The sequence below is a fragment of the Manacus candei genome, unplaced genomic scaffold (genome assembly GCF_025592945.1).
Source record: "Manacus candei isolate 608988 ecotype Guabito, Panama unplaced genomic scaffold, ASM2559294v1 h1tg000008l, whole genome shotgun sequence".
NCBI lineage: Eukaryota > Metazoa > Chordata > Aves > Passeriformes > Pipridae > Manacus > Manacus candei.
In genome coordinates, this window is record NW_026138056.1 from 29485906 (window position 1) to 29507483 (window position 21578).

The 21578-nt window shown below is 43.2% G+C and overlaps 1 protein-coding gene across 1 annotated transcript in view; it reads right to left on the reverse strand.

The window, feature by feature from the left end:
* Positions 1 to 1778: 1778 nt before the first annotated feature.
* ZNF704 (zinc finger protein 704) overlaps positions 1779 to 21578 on the reverse strand; it is a 130456-nt gene continuing 110656 nt past the window's right edge. The window contains exon 8 of the mRNA XM_051770289.1: positions 1779 to 3893. Coding sequence (XP_051626249.1) covers positions 3882 to 3893 — 12 coding nt within the window. The 3' untranslated portion in view covers positions 1779 to 3881. The remainder of the gene's footprint in view (positions 3894 to 21578) is intronic.

The following is a 21578-nucleotide window of genomic DNA, read 5'->3' on the forward strand; positions in this document are numbered from 1 at the left end:
GTGACTGTTGATTTGTGTTAAGATTTTAGTATTGTGGCTGGGAGGCCCGGAAGGTTGGCCAAATCAAGGCTAGTTCTTTTTGTAGTCAATGCTCATTATTTTACTTCTGGTTTTTATGTTTCTGCATGCAGACACAGACACAATTTACTTTCCTCAAGCACAGGGAACGACGGTCCTGCTTTAAATTCAAAGAAACATATGGGCTCATATGCCTAATGCCACAGCTCTACAGCATAAGCAGATCAGTCCATACAATTTGGAGGGGTTTTTAAGGTGGCTTTATACTGGAGGAGGACAAATGATAACTGAAATTACATGGAATTAGATCAATGTAGCAAATTGAAAATAATAACTGACTTAGCAATGACAGTTACGTCTCCAAACTTTCTCTTCTAATGGGTTTGTAATGGTTTAATGCTTTGGTTTCAGGCTTTGGGGCTCTCAGTGTCCGTCACTAAATAAAAATTGGGCCAGTACAGATGACTGTTGGTATCACAAAATAGAGTTGGGAGACACAAAGCTCTATTCAGGACCATGGCAGAGCACTCTAGCACTGAAACTGCTATGAGCACACTGGGTCACATTAAAAATAGAAAATAAATGTAACTGGGACCAGACTGAGATCTCTACCTCCTCCAGCAATTTTCCTGAATGTGATAGATTGCAATGTACCTCTTACTTGTACCTCAGGAAAAGGGAGGGAATGAATTCTACCAGGCTGTTTGATCTGAGGGAGTGGAAATTCACTGTGTGCACTTGGATGAAAATTTTTACTCTCAAATTCTTTACAGAATAATAGTTTTGTGGCCAGAACTGTAACAGTTCTTGAATTAATGAGGCCAGGCCTCATTTCATCATAAATAAAGTCAGGCTGGAAGGACTGTAGGTGATTATTCTGCCTTGTCAAAGTAGTTGGAGAGGAGGGTGCAGTGTAGCAGAGGGCAGCCACCAGACAACCTACATCTTGAGAGGAAAAAGGCCTATATCAGTGAGCTGTGGAGTCACACTTCAGAGATTTAATACAACAGGGAGATGTAAGTACTAAGTACTTAGAATTAAAAAACTACCTTCATCTTCTGCAAGTCTTGTTCTGCATGAGTGGTGGGTTTTGGCTGGATGCTGGTAACCTTTCCGGCCTACTCCCATGATTAATTGCTGTTCAGGAATTGTTGGCTTGGCCATAAAGCGATATGGGCTTGTTTTTTCCAAAGATCATGTGCTAACTGGAATCACGTACCAGCTGTAATTTTCTTACTTCTGGCTAGAACATAATATTTTGATACAACAATTAATATGGATACCTACTGTTCTCATCTTGCAACAAAAAGACCACTGCATACCGCTTCTGAACTCTGTCTTATTTAAGTAATGCACAACAGCGAGGTGCCGCCTTCTGTGGGCTTTGTTGCACCTCATTTTATAATAGATTTTCCTTCTCAAGATTTGGGTTGCAGGAATAGAGCAACTGCAGTAGAACAGAACTTTTCTAAAGAAAAATAAAACCCAAACAATCCCTCACAGCACTTGCATAGTGCTTGGAAAATATGAGTCAAGCTGAGAAACCAGAAAGCAAATAAAAGAACCTAACAATGTTGCCCAAAATAAATAACCACAGTGTGGAGGCACCTAAATGGGGGACATGTGGGGGAGAAGCTCTTCATTTTTTTTAATCCTCAGGATTAGCACATCTGCCACAAACTAAACAAACAAATTGTTATTGGAGTCAGGAAAGGACAACTAATGTAAAACAGGCTGAGACATAAATTAGTAGTCATGGTAATCTGTCACAGGTGAGTGACACTTTATTTTAGTATAAGAATCAGCAACAGGTACTACGAAAAATGTGTATGGAGAAATATAAACACTTCAAACTGTTGTAAAACTAATTATTAAATTTCCTTTTGTAGCTTCTCCGCCATCACAATGCCTGTGCAGCCCTGTACAGTGGTAAGTAGTCACAGTAAGTCAGGCCTCTCTAAATCAGAAGCCATGAAAACTTAAAGCACTGCTTTTTCTTTCTAAATTTCAGTGTTTTATGGAATACAGTTCCTTCTCTTTCTTTGCAGCCATTAGAATTATCAATGGCAAAGAAAATAAAAGATGAAATTCCCATATAATCTTAGCTCCAACAGTGGAGTTTACAGTTTTATGGGGGAAAAAACCACTCATGGTGCAGGACTAAGGATAAACAAGGACGGTAACAAGTAAATGTGCTCATCTAAATGCTTTCATACTCACGGCAACTGTTTGAGCAACTTTGCAAAAACTTGTCAGGAGTTGTCATGTTATTTCTTTATATTTATTCCTTGGGTTAGTGCTGGCTTGTAACATTTCAATATCAAGATGGTACATGAGGGAAAAGGTGGTGATCATATGAACACTGAGGAAACTCTTAAGCAGAGGTCAGAATTACTGTCTCAAATTGACGAAAAATTAACATTCCTAAAACTGACCCAATGAGTAGACCTAACAGAGCTCACATAGACAAATATATACCCTGAAAATAACTGAATAGGGGCTATTTCTGCAGGGCTTGAGGAGCATTATGACTGTTTGTTCTTACAGTTCAGCCAGCCTTAATCGTCACCTCACATTTCTCACTTCAGAATACAACTGTCTGAAAAATTACTTCTGTCTAAAGTGCTGATAAATTTGGAAAACAATGTGGTGGATTGACCCTGGCTGGATGCCACTGCCCACCGAAACCACTCTATCACTGCCCTGCTCAGCTGGACGGGGGAGAAAAAATATAATGAAAGGCTCATGGATCAAAATAAGGACAGGGAGAAATCCCTCACCAGTTACTGTCAGGGGCAAAACAGACCTGACTTGGCGACATTTATTTAACTTATTGCCAATCGAATTAGAGTAGGACAATGAGAAATAAAAACTAACTCTTAAAACACCTTCCCCCCACCCCTCCCTTCTTTCCATTTTTCTCTACCCCCTCCCTCCCAGCAGCACAGGGGGACAGGGAATGAGGGCTGAGGTCAGTTCATCAAACATTGTCTCTGCTACTTCCTCCTCAGGGAGAGGACTCCTCTCACTCTTCCTCTGCTTCAGCATGGGATGCCTTCTATGGGAGACAGTCCTCCACCAGCTTCTCCTGTGTAGGTCCTTCCCATGGGCTGCAGTTCTTCATGAGCTGCTCCAGTGTGGCTCCCTTTCCATCGGCTGCAGTCCTTCAAGATCAGCCTGCTACAGTGCGAGTCCCCCACAGGGACACCAGTCCTGCCAGCAAACCTGCTCCAGAGTGGACTTCTCTCTCCATGGGGTCACAGGTCTCTACCAGGAGCCTGCAGCAGCGTGGGCTTCCCACAGAGTCACAGCCTCCTTCGGGCACCCACCTACTCTGGCGTTGGGTCCTCCAAAGGCTGCAGGTGGATCTCTGCACCACCTTGGAAGCTCCATGGGCTGCAGGGACACAGTTGCCTCACCGTGGTCTGCACCATGGGCTGCTCTGGCACCTGGAGCACCTCCTGCCCCTTCTTCTTCACTGATCTTGGTGTCTGCAGAGTCAGTTCTCTCGTATATTCTCACTCTTCTCTCCCAACTGAAGTTGACATTTTGGCTTTTCTTCCCCCTTCTTAAATACATTGTCCCAGAGGTGCTACCAATGTCACTGATGAACTCTTGGAGTCAGCTGGCATTGGCTTTATTGGACATAGGGGAAGCTTCTGGCATCTTCTCACAGAAGGCACCCCTGTGGCCTCCCTGCTACCAAAAATTTGCCACACAAATCTAATACATCCCTTTTTTTTTGTGAGAAGTACTGTCTGCTCAGGCTCACGTTGATTTGATCAGAACTCAGTGAATAGTGCAACTTTACATTTCTTTCTTACATGTGAAGCTGAAACAGTCCTAGAAGCTTTATTGAATCTTCAAGACCTGTGCTGTTTGGGTATAAAAACAAAGCAGGTTTATTTGATGGCTGAACAGTCTTAACAGAGCTAAATAGCTTAGACAGCAAATCTTTATTTAGATTTAATTGCAGCAGAATCTAATTAACAGTTTCATATTAAAGACTAGAGAGTCTCTGATCTCTTTGAAAATCACCAATACTGCCAAAACTGCAAACTCATAAAAACAAGGAGACATCGAGACATTTTTGCAGTGAAGTAATTTATGCAATTTTTTACAAAAAAAAAATTAGCTGTAATGAAAAACTAACAAAACCACCAAAGTGATTTAAAGGGCCAAATCTGTGAGAAAGCATGAAGAACTAGTAATGAAGAGACTTTCCAAGTGTAAGCAGCAGAATACTGAAATATCAGTTAGGTAATTCAAAGTTTCAGATATTTTCATGCTATCATAAGGAGGAATCTAGGAAACATATTTATATTTTAACTACAGAGTTATAAGGGCAAAACTGTGCCCCTAGCCTGGGTGGGTATAGCCCTGCTCTGCCCGGCTGCCAAATGGTGGGGGAGCCTGTGGGCTCCAGGTAATGTGAGGCTGTAGCTGATTCCTCATGTTTCTCTGCAGCAGTACGGACACTCTGGTTCACTTTATCTCATGTGCACACAGCAAAAATAAGAAGTGGCAATACTTTTTTTTCCTCCTCTTCAGAGGAGGAAAGCAAGAGACAAGGTCACCTACAATAATCATAGAATCACAGAATCATAAAATCATTGAGGCTGGAAAAGTCCTCCAAGTTATTTGAGTCCAACCTTTCACCAAACACCACTATGCCAGCTAAACCATACCACTAATTGCCATGTGCAGTCATTTCTTGAACACTTTCAGAGATGGTGACTCCATCACCTCCCTTGGCAGCCCAATCCAATGTTTAACCACCCTTTAATGCCTAACCAGATGTCTAACCTGAACCTTCCCTGGAGCAGCTTGAGGCCATTTCCTCTTGTCCTCTTGCTTGTTATCTGGCAGAAGAGGCTGACCCCCACCTGGCTACAACCTCCTTTCAGGTAGTTGTAGAAAGTGATAAGATCTCCCCTGAGCCTCCTGTTCTCCGGGCTAAATACACCCAGCTCCCTCAGCTGCTTCTCGTAAGACTTGTGCTCCAGATGCTTCACCAGCTTTGTTGCCCTTCTCTGGACATGCTTCAGCACCTCAACATCTTTCCTGTACTGAGGGGTAGAGAATGGGACACAGGATTTGAGGTGAGGCCTCACCAGTGCTGAGTACAGACAGACAATCCTTGCCATGGCCCTGCTGGCCCCACTATTCCTTATACAAGCCAGGATGCCATTGGCCTTCTTGCCCACCTGGACATGCTGCTGGCTCAGGTTCAGCCAACTCTCAAACAGCACCCACAGCTCCTTTTCTGCTGGGCCACTTTCCAGACACTGTTTCCCAAGCCTGTAGCACGGCATGGGGTTCTTGTGACCCACATGAAGATGTGGCATTTGGCTTGCTGAACCTCATACCGTTGGCCTTGGCCCATGGATCCAGCCTGTCCAGATCCCTCTGCAGAGCCTTCCTACCCTCCAGCAGATCAACACTCCCACAAAACTTAGTGTCATCTGTAAACTTACTCAATCCTCTCATCCAGATCACCAACAAAGGTATTAAACAGGATGATTTTATGTCTTGCCTCCCTTCAAAATCCTTGGCTGCTGATTACTTTCTCACCAGGAATAAGTACAGGTTTAGAAATAAAAACAAAGAAAAAAACTCATGTGACTTTTTTCTTTTGTTTATCATCTCTTCCTTTCTACTGCTCCACTGTAGATGACTTATTTCCCCTTCAGTCCTCATGGGGGACTGACAGTACAGCATGACCCCCAGCTGTTTCAGGAATGGCTCTTCATTTTGCCAGGAGAAACTTGCATGTAGGCAGAGTGTGCAGCCCATGTGCAGACTCCATACTGTGTCTTTCTTCAGTGCAGCTACCGACCACATGTAGAAAGTCAAAATAAGGCCTACAGCTTCCTTTTTGCAGGTAAAATGCTACCAGAACAGGATGGAGACCTGTAACTTCTCTTTCTCTGTCCCATAAACTCTTCAGGTCTGGAGAGGACGTCTGATCATGACTGTTGTATGAGCCAGAGGAATCCTGCACTAGTCTGCTTACCTGCACAAGTTCCCTCTGCTCTTGCAAACCATTGTATCTGCCCAGGTTCCACCTGCCTCTTGGGCATGTAGATCTCCTTTAAGGAATGCCACAGCCACAGAAGAAGAAAATATAATGCTCGAAACAATAACATGCAAATTTTCTATGCAATTCTAACAAAGTCAAACAGTTATTTCGTATTTGCTCCCAACAATTTTTTTGTGAGCAGTGAGATGTAGCCATACTCTGACACTGCAGAAATGCAGAAGTCAGAGTTACCTACAGGTTAATGAGACCATGAAAATTGCAAAATTAGATTTTTAGTTTTTTCCTTTCTGCATGGAGCTCTGGTGTGCTTTTATCTAAATTTTTTTTTTTTTTTTTACCCAGAGCAGCTGGGAATATTAGCCCTCCAGAAACAAGTTTTGCAGGAAAATCTAATTACATACACTATATTTCAACTCAGAGCATATTTTACAGCCTACTTTGAAAACAAAGCTACTAGTTATGGTGCTATAATGTTATTACCGATGTTATAATAGGGATTTTGTGTCTGACCTGACTCCTATCTCACCACTCTATCAGATTGGTTGGCTTTTGCAAAGTCTGATTAAGCATTAACTAAAAACATAAATCCTAAGGAATTTTCCCAGTCACTTTGACATTTTCTAGTTTGCTGCCATGAATAAAAACACCGTTCTACAAAATCCCATGCTGTTGCTTTAGTGAATGAATGCAAAACACTCTTGGAGCCATGGTAAATACAGATTTTTACATGGAGACACTTAATTTATTCCAGCTGCATAATTTCTCCTCTCTTGCGATGTCCTGTTCTTTCCTGTTCAAACCACCTGCTGTTTCAGATAAATGGCTAGAACTACTATCTGCCTGTTTAAAGTTTACAGTCCAAAGAGGACGTAATAACAAGATGATGATTCAATCTGTATTCTCCAAACAGATAACTAAATTCAATATTCGAATGAAAGACGAATGTTCAGTTGGACAGAGAAGCAGCTGAAGCAGCTTGGTAGACTGCATTCCTAGTGGGAAGAAAGTCCTCTGCCTTTAAAATCTAGGCTGTTCTCACAGTTAGAAACACACCCTTAGGAAACAGCAAACAGATTCTCCCAAATACAGGGAACTGCAGAGTTTCCAAATAAGGAATTCTCCATGGAATCTTAAACAAAGGAAATCATCCTTTTCCTACTGTAACTCAAATGAATCATTTTTCCCCCAGAAGAAACTTAACTATACTTTCCTAGATGAACACATTCACTTCAGCATTTTGTAGGACCTATGCTTTCAGTTTTGTTTTTGCAAAATGATATAGAAACAATGTGTTAAGTTCCATCAGGCAGACTTGTTTCTCTAGCTGCTTTGTATTCTCAAATATTCTCAAACATATCTGGGAGAACCCATCTGTATGCAGAGATAAGATGAAAAGCACTTTTTAAAAATACAAACTATCTTTATGAAGTCTATAGAGAATATGTTCACATGACAAATATTTGTTACTGCACCCAGAACAAAGGGACCAAAGCCAGATGTGTATAACTCATTTAGGAAAGGGGGGAAAAGAAAGCCTTAACCGCTGTCTAATCTGCTTTTGCTCCATTAGCCTTTTGCTGAGTAACAGGCTTTAGGAACCTCTTACAACCAAGCTGAAAGATTGCTACATTCTCATTGATTTAAAAAACTGCCTTTGAGCCCACAGCTGACATGCCCTTGCCTTCCAGTTCCAGCAAAGACACTTCTACCTCTATGTAACTTGCAATGCCAGCTTGTGAGCTCCTGGTCAGAGCTGAAAATATCAGTTATGCACAAATCTACAGTTCCTGCCTGGAATCATGCTTTGTATCAAGTTCTTACTTGCAACTTTCTAAGAGCTGTTTTAGCCCACAGGCAGACCTTTCAATTACTGGTTCAAGATCTCCCAATAAAATCAGGATCTAATTATTAGCGATTTTTTTCCCTCTGAGAAGTTGGTAAGCAATCAGATTTAGTGGGAGCATGGCTTCTGATCACAATACACCCTAAATATCCTCCTGATACACTGGAGATTGCTAACTGCTCCAGGCCACTCAGTCCTTGGAAGGTGCCAGCAGGCCTCCTAGTGATGCTCCCCCAGAGCTGGCTTTGAGAAGAAATACAGAGTTAGACCCTATAAAGAAGGCAACACAGCTGGAATTTCCATGCATATCCTCTGATACTTACTTTCCATCTCTATGCTTGAGGGCTATGTCTCAGTTCAGTACAACATTTTTCTCCTCAGACTTTTTTGTATTGGTAACAACAGCACAATCAATAAACAATGTGAAAGGAATACTTGGGAGGAGCGAAAAGGTTATTTTGGATTTTAGGAAATAATACCCTCAGTCCATAAAGTTTCTTCTTCTACTTGGAGAGAGGAGAGATGTGGGGAGGAGTAAGAGAGAAGGTTGATGCTTCTCCGGTTTCACTTCTCTATGACAGAATGGAAGGAGTTGTGTTCTGCATTTGGTCTTAAAATGATCACTGGACAAAGCCCACCCCAATCACTGCTGAGAGTTACACTCTCTATCACTCTCCCTCTCAGCTGTGTTCATCCCTGGGAAGGCGCTCTCTTGCCAGGCATGTTCTTGCCTCCTCCTACTCACTCACCCACCCAAGTTTCCCTGGCAGCTGTGTCTTAGCCTTGCTCCAGCCCTTAGGATATCTCCACCTACCACTTCCTGCCCTGAAAACGCTTTAGATTTATACCAGATCTGCTAACTTGGATAACGAGACACCAAATGCTGAGCTGCATCACCTCTCAAGGGCACAGATGGGGGAAGGGATGCAGAAGTGACTTAATGTACCTTGGCAGCTCTTTTTCTGCTTGGGTTCTAGGGGATCGGCACACATTGAGAACTGAATCCATTTTAGCAGCCCTTGAATTCCTTTAATTCATTCCAGCAGCCTCTTTAGTGTATAAGAGTCATCACAGTGAACACTGCACAGCATCTACTGTGTAGGAGTATTTATGACTGTACTCTACAGCTCTCAATATGTGACAATTCTCCTACTCCAGTTGTGATCCTTCATGATTCTTCAGTTGCTATAGCCTGGCCTTGATGTGATTCTTAGTCATTGCTAGGACCCCTATGCCATTCCTTGATGCACAGCACGAGGACAAATATGCAGCTCTAGTCTAGCCAGGTGTGGAAGGGTGCAAAGGCTTGTAAGAGAGAAAGAAGCAGGGAGAAGGGGCAGGAAGATGAGAACTGTGTAGCTGTTGTGGAGATTAGGAAAGGAGCTGCAAACAGTCGCAGTCTTTTGGGAGGAGATATTCCACGGGAAGCTCAACAAGAAAGAGGAGCGTACATCAGGCTCCCTCTTCACATCTTTTTTGTGGAAAAGGGAGTGAATTGGTTCAATGAGACATTATTTAGGAGTTGACTTGTTCCATTTGCCCTATTCCAAGTTATTAAAAATGGAAATATGAAAAATTAAAACAATTTTCCAGACTCTCCCTCCATCAGTTACTGAAAGGAAACAAATATTTTTACATCCTATTTCAACCAGGTATGTAATTGAATGTCGCAAAACTGTAATATTTGGGCTATAAATGCTTCAGGGAACCTGAAAGAAAACTATTTCCACTGGATTTTATATCATAGAAACATTTCTATTACTATGAATTTCTGACATGGTAAAAAATGAGCCTTGATGCGTTTAAAATTACCTCTTCTTTATTTACCCCATAACATTACAGCAGGAAAGGTTTCATAACTATTGAGTATTACACCACAAATAATGTCAAATCAATGAATGTCGAGATTCCTAAAGAGAAAAACTGTAGTTTTATGATAGTAGGCAACAGGGACAGAAGAAAGACACAAAAAGAGAAGGTAATTTATTAAAAGCTGAACATTATACAGAAGCAAATATATGACTGCATTTCTAATAATGTAACTCTCAGGAAATGTATGCTATGAATCCTTTTGAACCCCTCAAGACTTGTGTGTGGAATGCAATATGTGCCGGAGGCCCAAACCAAAGCACACATACAAATACTTCAAGGAATTAATTTAAAATTCCTGCATGTAGTGTAAATTATTGTGACTGCAATGTCAAGATCTTTATGCCTGAGACGAATAAAAGCAAGTCTGCTATATTCCCAGAATACATGAATAGCTGCTCCATGGCATGATGAATTACACCTTTCTCCCCTCACTTTTACTGGCTTTCTTACATTAGGAAAACCTCATTGTTGACCAAAAGTAAGGTGTTTTTTTTCCCCACAAGGGACCAATGATTATACATTTTTATACATTTCCTATCCACCCCACATTTCTATCTCTCGTTTCCTGGAGACCATTTCTGCCCACCATGCCAGCCTAATTGTCATAATAAAACTATGCCCTGTTCAGTTTCTGAAAGACAAAACAGGATCCAAATCCAGGAAAGGGTTCATGGCTGTGAATCAATTAAGGAGACTTCCTCCAGTCCAGAGTTAGTTAAGACCCTGAGCCTCAAAGATTTAGATGTCTAACTTGTATTTAAAGGTACCTAATTACCTTTAAGAATCTGAGCCTAAGCCCCTTGGGGTTAACTTGTGTCTCTCTCCTTAGCATTTCCTACAGCTATTTCAGAGAGATCCCTATTCAGTTTGCTGATGCTAGGCATTTCAGAAGGGAACAGGTCTCTTATTTCAAATCTGTGGATGCTATTATGTACCAGAGCAGTTAAAAGCTAAGGTGCTTCAAAGGAACTGCTGGCACCTTTTAATTCACCATTGTGAATTTAGCTTCTTGTTCCCACTGTCTTGACTTTGCACACACCTGAAATGCACCTACTGTCCCTTATTCTTATGCTTTCCACCTTTTATATGCTTCAGTACAACAACTTCCACGAGCCCTACATAACATGTCTCCTTCCTCTAAGAAGCAGCAGGCTTTTTCTTCCCTCTCCTGCTTTGCAACATCCTTGCTTTGGAATCCCTCCAGTAAGCTCCTTAAGCACATGGAGTCGCAAGTACTTAGCAGAGAAGAGAATTACATAAATAATAATAATAATAATTAATAGCCCATAAATGGAACCTTAAGGGGCTTCTAATCTTCACACATGCTTGGAAAGGAACTTTCCAAAACTATTTAATTTGGGTGAGAGTTCTTTGCGGCAACATAATAATCAAAATATCGAACAAGTTTGTACAATTACATAGCCAAGTGGGCTCCAGCACAAGACAATATGTGTATATAGTTTGGCTGTGGCAGAGCATTGCCCATCCCTGGATTCCTTAAGTTGATTTTTAAACAAAGTTTGCAGGGAACGTGTAGGATGCGCTACTCTTCTGTGCTACTCACTTGAAACTGGATGCCAGGCTGGAGGAGTGAATCATTTTGGAAGCAATGGGTTTCTTTGCATTTCCTAGAATAAGACGTGGCATAATGTATGCAGTTACATAGCACATGCTAGCAATACACTGTTGATGACTCTTTTAATGATCTTGATTTTTTAAAGTTAAATGATGTATATATAATTTCAACAACTCTGGTGTTTGTAAGAACATTATGTTGTCTATTTTCATGAAAGATTTCAGAATCAAAATTGTGAGCAAAATGAAAGGAGTTAACAGTGCTGCTGTGTTTCTGGTCTTTCTTGTGACTGAAATGTTGCCTATGTGTGAAAAAACAGATATATCCTTGAATGAATAGTGATTTTTGCTTCAGACCAGTTTGGTTACAATATCAGTCCTCCAACTGATCAGCAGTGGGATCTTTGAAGAGATACTTAACACTGAGTTTTTCATGAAATACACTTATTTTAGTAAAAACTTGAATGGTTGAGAGCGGAGTATTGAACTGCACTTGTAAAAGAGCTGTCCTGGAAACCCACATTCCCAAAGTGGCTCAGGCACAGGCCATGGACCCTTTTCCCTGGCATGGCATGTTCTTGTGCGCTGGCTGCTACTTTCCACTTCTGGTCCTGGGGAGCCACCGTCGCGTTTTCCACAGGGACATAGAAATATCCTGAGGAAAACTAGCCTTCCCTTGGAAAAAACAAGCTGTCATTGCTAGCCTAGCCAGGGATGGGGAAAACTTCTGGCTTGGAAATGGCTGCACTGAGGCAGCCCTCGGGGCTGCGCTCCTCTCACACAGCTTGCATGCAGGGTAACGGAGGATCCCCTGGGGTGAAAAATAAAGATTTGTCCGTATTAGCTCTCCGTTTCCCTCAAGTTTTCCCTCCTGTCTCCTCGGAGAGGACCCCGGGGGGAGGACAGGGCCGGGCCGGGCTGCGGCCGCTCCCGCCTGTCCCGCCCAGCAGCGGGAAGGAGGCGCCGGGCCGGCTCAGCGGCCGCTGCCGCCATGGAAACGCGATCCCGCTCGGCGGCTTCCCGGGGGCCGAGGGCAGAGGATTCCCGTCCCGCTGAGGGGGGGAGAGAACCCAAGAGAAAGCAACTCAAAATTGAAAGAAATCAGCGCCACGCAGCGCTGGAGTGCTTTGGTTTTGTGTTTTTGGTTTTGTGTTTTTGGTTTTGATTTTTTTTTTTTTTTTTTTTTATGTAGGGGGAATCGTCCAAATTTCGTCAGCGCACCACTTGTTACATTTATTTACTTTTAATAACCCAGGCAAGCGGCAGTGGGCCCGAGCTGGCGTGGAGGTTTTTTTCCCGGCTGAAAGGGGAGGAACCGTACTTGAGGGGGAGCCGAGGGGGAGGCAGCGCCCTGCGGGGCGGCGGAAGGTGACGGGGCTGGAGGAGGCGGCGGGATAGCGGGGCTGGAAGGGTCGGCTGTGGCGGGCACGATGGAGAGCTCGGGCGGGATCTGGTGCAGGCAGATGGTGCTGCAAGTCTCCTCCTACAGCATCTGATAGGACCCGAGTATGGGAGCTGTAGCTGCGCGGAGGGTCCTAGTGTGCATGGGGAGGCAGGCAGGGAAGCTGGAATATAAAAACGTGCAAAGGGGAAGAAACAGAATGCGTTTAAGGGGAGGAATCTATAGTCTGCCTGGGAAGAACAAAGGCAGCAAGACTACTCTTCATCAGCTTCCTCCCAAACGTGGAGCAGGGCCCCCCTCAGGGGCTGGCTGACCACAGCCCAGGTGGTCCCAGAGTCAGCTGCTGCTGGAGCACTGCTGTGCAGCCCTCTGCCTTCTCCTTGCACCATCTTTCCTCATCCCTTGCCCTGACCCATGCTAATCCTGCCCAAAACCAGGGCAAGGAAGCAGAACAGTGGAGGGGCTCATCATTACTACAGAGTTGAGGCAAGTGGGATGTCCCCAGCTGATGGACCAGCTGGGCTGGAAACATGGAGCTGCGCCCACAACTTGCTATTTCTCTGCTGTCAACAAATAACAGCAAGAAAGCATCAAGCCCTTACACTGCTCATCTGTGCAAAAGATGGCAATTTGCCACTGACAGAGGTTAATCCTCCAGCTCAAATGGCAGAAGGCCATGCTGTGTAGTTACAGCATTCATGAAGCCTGCTAATGATCTTGTGGTAACATACATGAATTCAGATGCTGAGCATACTCTCCTTGCTTTTAATATAGCCTGAAAAATTATGCTGCAGGACTTGTTCTTAATTTATCCTCCTTCTGCATATATTCGGCATGTTGCCGGTTTCAATGGCAGGATTGTGTGTTGTTTTCCCCAGGATGCCTCTCGTCCTCAGGGCATGAGGTGGATGGTGCTCTGGGGATGAATTGTAGTTGGGCACAGAAAAGGCATGTTATCCAGATGGCTCCTGTTCTCCTTTTGCAGAAACTGGAACATGTATAGTGAGCGATGTGAGGGAGGTACAATGGAGACAGAATGGTCTCAGGAGCAAGGTAGTTAAACACCACTTAGCAGAACTGGAATCTCTTTTTGCCAGCATGACAGAGCTGCTTACACAACTCTGGGCATCAGCTTAAACTCCAGCATGCTGGCCACTGCAGGTATGTAGCCCATTCTCAGATGTCCAACCTGTGCTGTTACAGCTACAGCTGAGATCACCAGGCTTGTTGTCCCAATAAAGTGGTTGCAAAGAAATTCTAAATACTCTGAAAAAGTAAGCAAACCAAAAGTTGGAGGTGACTCAGACTCAGAATCCAAGTGTCCCTTGTTCATGTTTTTTACTGGCCTTAAGGTTTAGTTAAATGAACATTTTCTGCAGTATCAAAGCTAGATTCTGTTCCTTCATGTCTCATCTGCCCTTACGCTGTTCCCTGCCTCTGTGTGGCAGCTCCCAGCTCCCAAACACACTAATGAAACTGTCTGTGGGCCTGCAATGCAGATGATTTACAGGCTAACCTCATAAATGATTGTATCAGTTCTACTATGGAGGCAGCAAACTGTGCCACCAGAATGGGACTGGGCAACTGGAGATGGGATCCAAGAGAGAGGGAATGTCTTCAGCTTCCTTTGCCAAAGGACAAAGTTTTCCTATAACAACACCCTGAGTCTCTCATCACTTGAGTAGTAATGATGGTGTGAAAACTTGTCCCTCTCCTCCAGAAGGCCTGTAGAAACATCTACATTAGTGTTCATGAGTAACTTGGCCATCTCTGAGCCCCTGATCAACACCAATAAATAATTTTCTGGTCAGAGCAGAGCTGGGGCAACATTTGGAATATGAAGACACACAAGCAGAGGCAGAACAGAGAAGAAATCAAATTATTCACCATGGGCTCACCAAGTGGTCACTGGCTGTTCTGCTCACCAGAGCACAGGAAAAAAAAAACACATTAGAACATCATCTGTAATTACAGACTGCATCCTCACACAATTGTGCAAGAGGCACAGCTCTTAACCCCGCATTTGACTAAAATACTAATTTCCTTTGAGATATTCTGTTTATCCAAAAATACCTCTCTTCCCATTTAGATCTGGTCAGGACGGCTGTTTTTCCATTTCAACCTGCCTGGCTGAGGCACCTGGAAAGGTGCTGCAGATTGTAAGCAGCATCCCGGTGCCCAAGGAGTGACAGTGAGCCGATTTGGCATCCCAAGTCCTGCCTGCTGCAGGGGCAGCCCAGCCCAGCCCCGCCCAGCCCAGCCTAGCCCAGCGCTTCAGCCAGACCATGGCTGCTGCCTCCATTTCCTCCGCCTGAACTGAACCCGTGGAGGGAGGCAGGCTGCATTCCCCAGGGAAAAGCAGGCTCTGGAATACATTATTGATTTGCTGGAGGAGACTCTGGCCAGAGGGCAGTGAGAGACCAGGACAGCTGGGCCCTGCACGAGGATGGCTTGCTGGGCCAGAGATCAATATATTTCAGTATACCAGGGAGCAGGCACTGGCAAAGCCAGAAGTTAGAAGGATAGAAGTTTCCTTTGTTCTGTTTGTCTTATGGAAAAAAAAAGAGGCAAGAAAATAGGTTTAAGGATTCTGGATATAGAGGAGGAAATAACCTCTTTATTTACAGAATAGCACAACCCAGCCAGCAGTGACAGTTTTAAAAAGGACTGTTTTAAGGTTGTCTATAGCTGAGGAAATGGTGACTGGTAAGGGTGGGGAATCTAGAGAACTTAGTACATATTTGTTGGGTTACTTTTGGTTTGAAATAAGGGCAGCTTCAAGGATAAGTGACCGAGTTCCCAAGTCAGTATTTTGTGGTTTTACAATCACACTTTCAAAAATGTTTTCTCCTTCCTGTTGCTGTGTGGAAGATCCACCAAAATAGCCCTCAAGATTGCCAGCACACCAGGCAAAAGAAAAAAAGTATTGCTAGTAGCATCTGCTAGTTTTGCAGCCTGTGTGACATACAACACCAGGAGACACATAGATTTGAAATGCAAGTGTGTTTTCTATTGTATTTTATTTGACAGTGACTCTTTAAGAAAATAACATTGCCTCCAGAGTTTATTTTACAGTTCCCAGTAAATAAGAGCTAGGCTGCCAGGCGTGGTTACTTTGGTTTGTTTTTTTTTTCCTTTCTTTTTCAGTTGCTCCTAAAATCATGGTCTAAAAACTCCTGTAATGCCGATTGAGCTGTTGCATGGTTTTGGAAGGACTTTTTCATTGTGTCCCCACAGCACTCCATACTCTGCTTCACTGTTGCACAGTTGCCTGTAAGTCTGTATTCAAATAAATCATTTTCATAACTTTGTTCTTTTCTGAAGAGCACTTCCTTTTTTTTTTTAATAACTACAATAAAAAATATAATGAGCTAAATAGGGCACAAGTGGTGACTGATGAGTTCATGCTGACAGCATGCTTCTTGGGATGGCTTTGGTCCACGCAGCCCATACTCCTCAGGCAGTGCCCAAACACAAGCCAGAAACTGTTCCCAGGAGACATCATGGAGACTGGTTTTAGGAGAGAAGGAGAATGCTGCCACATGGCCACAAGCTGGGCAGTGTCACTGGCCCTTACAGTCAGAGGACAGGCACTGAACCTGTTCAGTCTAATACAGATGTAACTGTAATCAGGTAACTACTAGGAAGTGCTACCACAAATTTCAGCTTCATTAATAGCTGGCCTACACCTTTCCTCTGTAGTGAGAGTGCACAGAATGGTCCTGGTCCTCTGCAGTATCTGTTAGGACAGTCTCAAGCTATTGGAACATGTGGGGTGCATGGAGCTGCTTGCCTGGATTCTTTATAGAGTGTATGGTGATTTAAGGAAAAAAAATACAGATTTCAGCTGCACCAGATATATCTGAGTAGTCTTTGTCAGAAAAAATGCATTTCCTCTAGGATATGAGCTACAAGGTAAAGGGAGAAAGAAGATGGATAAAATTTGTATTTTCTTCTCCTACTACAAGTCTGTAACCTCTGGCAGTGAGTGTCATGTCAGCTGGGCATTTTCATGCCTCAGACACTACTGCTAAGCCTGCCAGTGTTTGTCTCTGAGAGACAAACATCAATGTGAAGGAGAAGGTAGAGATCAGGAACCTGTCTCCTTCAGCATGCTGCTTCAGCTATTCAGCCACTAAACTTAGGGATACAGCAGCTGTAAAACAACAAAATAAATTCCAGCTTCCCTTCCTCTCCCTCCCCAAACCCCCTGGGTTCTCCCATAATGTCTGTGGTCACCCATTTGGGTTATTTGCAAAGTTTCCACTTACCACAGTAATTTCGTAGGAATGAGTGTATTCCTTCAGTGCTGTGTGATAATAAGACCAAAAATAGGGAATGGAAACAAAGACTGGAGGAGAGTAGAGGCTTGCCTAGAACTGCCCTTTTACTAAGTAGCCTGAGCAGAGAATCAGGGAAAAGCCAGCCAGTACTTCATTCTGAGCTTTCACGCCAGTTAAGACTGAAAGCTATTGCTGACAATTTTGCACAGTTAAGACCCTATTTAGGATTGGATGGTGTTTGTTCAGGCAAGAAGTCTGTCTATGCAGTTAACTCCAAGCACTTTAGTTAGTCTGATTCGCAGGTTGTCACATCTGAGAACAGTGAAGTCCAGTTGGATTTGAAAATGAAACATGAGGATCCATGTGCACCTTAAAATTGCCTTTCTTAAAACCAAGACAGTGAGTGCAAGCCCTCACTTCTAAAACAGCCGTACTTTAAAATCCCTGAGGTTTTGTTTCTCTCTCCTCCTGTTAGGCTGTGTGGATATCTGGAGAGTTTAAGTCACTGAGAGTTTCACTGCATAAGTGTCTTGCTGACTTGAAGCTTCATAAGTAGCCTTATACCCTGGAACAGCTGTCTGTAGAAGAGCAGGTGGGCTGTGTGGCCTTTAAAATCAAGTAACAAGCTCATCTGGTACATACTTAGATCTTTTTTAAGGCAGGAAAGACACAGATGTTAAGGAAAAGGTAATATCTGTGCAATATTGTGTGCAATTTTTGGTGTCAAAATATAAGAAAGATATAAAGCTACTAGAGAGCATCCAAAGGAGGGCCATGAGGATGGTGAAGGGCCTGGAGGGGAAGCCATACGAGGAACAGCTGAGGAGGTCACTTGATTTGTTCAACTTGGAGAAGAGGAGACTGAGGAGAGATCTCATTGCAGTTTACAGCTTCCTTGTGAGGGGAAGAGGAGGGGCAGGAACCGACTTCTTCCCTGTGGTGACCAGCGACAGGACCCAGGGAATGGCCTGAAGCTGTGTCAGGGGAGATTTAGGCTGGTTACTAGGAAAAGGTTTTTCACCCAGAGAGTGGTTGGGCACTGAACAGGCTCCTCAGGGAAGTGGTCACAGCACCAAGCCTGACAGAATTCAAGAAGAACTTGGACAATACTCTCAGGCACATGGTGTGACTCTTGGAGATGGTCCTTTGCAGGGCCAGGAGCTGGATCAGTGATCCCTTCCAATTCAGGATGTTAGATGTGTGTGGAATAAGGAGGTACTAACCCAGATTTGCACAGATAACACACTGAATTAACACATACCTTTGTTTTAGGAGTTTCACTTTTCCAAAAGTGCCTCTGGGATTTAGGTATTTGATTTTCAGTGGTACCAGGGTGCTTCAATGCAGTAATTACAAGTACAGACTTACTGTGAAGGCTCAAAGAGAACTAAGTGGCTCTGAGTAATAATTTTAGCACTCAAAGCAATGCCAGTGTGTGCTCCCAGCTCCCATAAAGTGGCCATAGCTGTGCACCTTTTCAGTGAGAACAGTGTTTGAACAGCTCCGGCCATTGTGCTTTTGTAAACTGGCTTTCAAAGGTTCTAGGTTTTCCATGTCATTGTGGAGGAGGACAAGCCTCTTCTGAAACATGTGTTGATCCTACTCTTTATCTTACAGGAGGGGCATCCTGGCTTGACCCAAAGAAACCTGCATTGCTTCTGAAATGAGCTGTCACTGGTTTTGCATTGCTCTTAAGTGGAAGGCTTTCTGTGCTTGGCCTTGTAACTGTCAAAACCCTCCAACCTAAAGTCTACAGCCACAAGTGTATTTCACTTTTTATTTCAGTCTTTTCTCAGAATCTCAGAGTACAGAAATATAGTTAAAATTCCCCAAGCAATTTTAGTAATCAGATATGAGAACAGTATAAAAATATTTCTGTGAAATTTAAAGGAAATCTTACAAAAATTCAAGTGGATTTTTGAATAGCATAGTTTTAAAGCTAATCAGTAGCTTAAAAATGCACTTCATCTTTGGAATTTCACATAAAAACCACTTCTAAAAGAAAACATCCCTGTTTCTCCTTTTTCTTAGTTCCCAGGGTACTTGCAACAGCTTGTATTTTAAGTGGTGAAATTAGTGTAACAGGCACTGAATTGAAAGAAACTAAATTATATTTGTCCTTTGTTTATCTTGTTTATTTGCTGACTTCTTGCCTTACAGACCTGAATTGGTGCCATCTGTCCTTTACAAAAATAGCACTCCTTTACATTGAAGGCCCAAGCCACCAGCCCCTTGGAACAGCCCACATTTTAGACAACAGCAACCTCTCCCATCCCCCTTTTAAAAGGGTCAGTGGGCTGAACTTCTCAAACTCTTTCTGTGGACTCCTTTGACATGTAAAGGGGAATGGCAAGGAGAGAAGATCTGAACACGGTAATGGGATGAACTACAGTGCACAGCAGTGTAACCAACAGGTACAGAAGATGGCTAAAGGAGTACAGAAAGGCTGAAGAAAAGAAAAATCAGAAGAAAATATTAAGACACTTTTAGCAAAGCACACGTGTCTATTTTATTGTGCTGGGTTTTGTGGCAGTGCTTTTAGAGTTTATCAGCCAGACTTCAAAAAGTCTTGGCCTCCACCCCACTCATTTATGTTGCCATCTAAGCCAAAGATTTCAATGGCTTTCCCTCCTTCCCCAGCCCTGCCTTGCAAAGTTCCTCCTCTCCATTCCTTTTTAGTCCACACAAGGTGCTCGTTAGGTGTCCACTGCTTTCTAGCCCTTTTCCCTTCTGTGTCTGATCACGTCTCTCAGATAATTTTAAGACATTTTTGAAAATACTACATTAGAATGCCTCCAGTTTTGAAGTTTCTTGTTACTTTTCCTTCAGCTGTACACTGGCAGATGAAAGAAGCAGAAATCATTGCCTGCTTAAGATAAAACATCTCCACGGCATCTAAGCACAGCTCTGTGGTGAACACAGACTGTCTTATCGTTTGTCTGTTCCTTCCCTATGACTGCTGTCCCTACAAGCCCATTCTTCAATTTTCTACCTCAGCTTGTGCCAAAAGTAGTATCCAGGTATTAAGGTATAACAAAGTGCATTAGAAGGACTCAGAAGTTTATCTTTACAGCAGGGCCAAGAGGCACTGGCCTTTCAAAAAGCAGGACCAAAACCAGGATGTCTCATGTTTTACCTTCCCAGAGCAAACTGAGAATTGCACAAAGATGTGAATTATACTCACATGGATGGCACAAAATAATGGAATAGAAGTGTGCTTTGGAGTATTAATTGTGATTACCTCAACAAACAAGATGGTTACCTTGGACATCTAATCCAAGTCTTGTTTACCTGGACCATCACCTGCCCCTAAGCATACTTTGCCTCCCATCTAGATTTAATTCATCACAGTAAATTGTGTTTTAGCAGGGAAAGATCAAAGAAGTTGCTAACAGGCATCTTTTACAGATTTTAAAAAGTCTGTTTTTAAACCAGAAACTAGGTGACTTAAAATTTTTGGTGGCCTATTCTCAGAGATAGCAATTTGCTTAGTTTACAACACAAAATTCTCTGTCTGCTGTAACCTGCCAAGCCAAGATTCTGATATCCTCAGAAATTATTTGCATGCATGCTGGAAAACTGTGCAGGAATCAAGCTGGTTTAAGCAAGCCACATTTCTTGTCTGGTTCAGGACATAGCCTTCACACACCTTGGAAGTTTCTTATGATTGGAAGAGTTTCGATCTCCACTTGCTGCAGTCTGAGCAGGGCTGATTTGAAGGGCTCTGCAGTGACAAACACAAGCTGCCAGCCCTTTGAGTTAGCCACAGCACCCTGTTTTCTCAGTGATGAACACCCTTTAACCCCAAGTGTTCCAACTCCCAGGCAGTAAGCCCTCAGTCTGCACAGTAGGTTGTGTAAGTCGAGACTGCTCCTGGGTTGTTTACCTCTGAAAGCACTTTAAGACAAGGCCAGCACAAACATGCTGCAGTAGGTTGCCCCTTTACTTAGTCTGTCAGTATTCAAAGAAAGCATACGCACAATCCTAGCTCTGTAAGAGGGAAGGATACTTCCTAGCAGGGTATGTTATAGGGGAGAAGATAACTTCCACCCTACTGCTTGGGTGCACAGTCCAGCACTGCGTAGAGCTTTGTGGCTGTTGTAGTTCTCAGTCTTGTGAGAAACTTGGACTTGAACTGACCTCAGTTAAAGTTGCATGTGTTTTGTTGAACAAGTAATCAGAACACTCTCAGTTCTAATATTTCAACACAATGTTTTTGTCTCACGTTCAGGATAAAGACTGCAAAATATGACCACCAGCATCCCCCAGTAAAAATACGCAGAAATTTTCTCACGTGGAAAGTTTCATTTTGACATCTTCCAATTCAAACCACTTCCTTTTGGCTTTGTTTCACGTGGAGATGTATACTCAAATGTACTTTTACTGCTTTACAGGCCTTAGGATCTATATCCCACTCAATGCTGTCATGGTTCTCCTAGTGCACCATTCCAGCCAGAGATTAGAGTGTGGTGAGGGAAAAAATACCTTGATAAGAACCACCATCCCAAATTTGTTTCCCATGTGTTCCAGAAAGCCATGTTT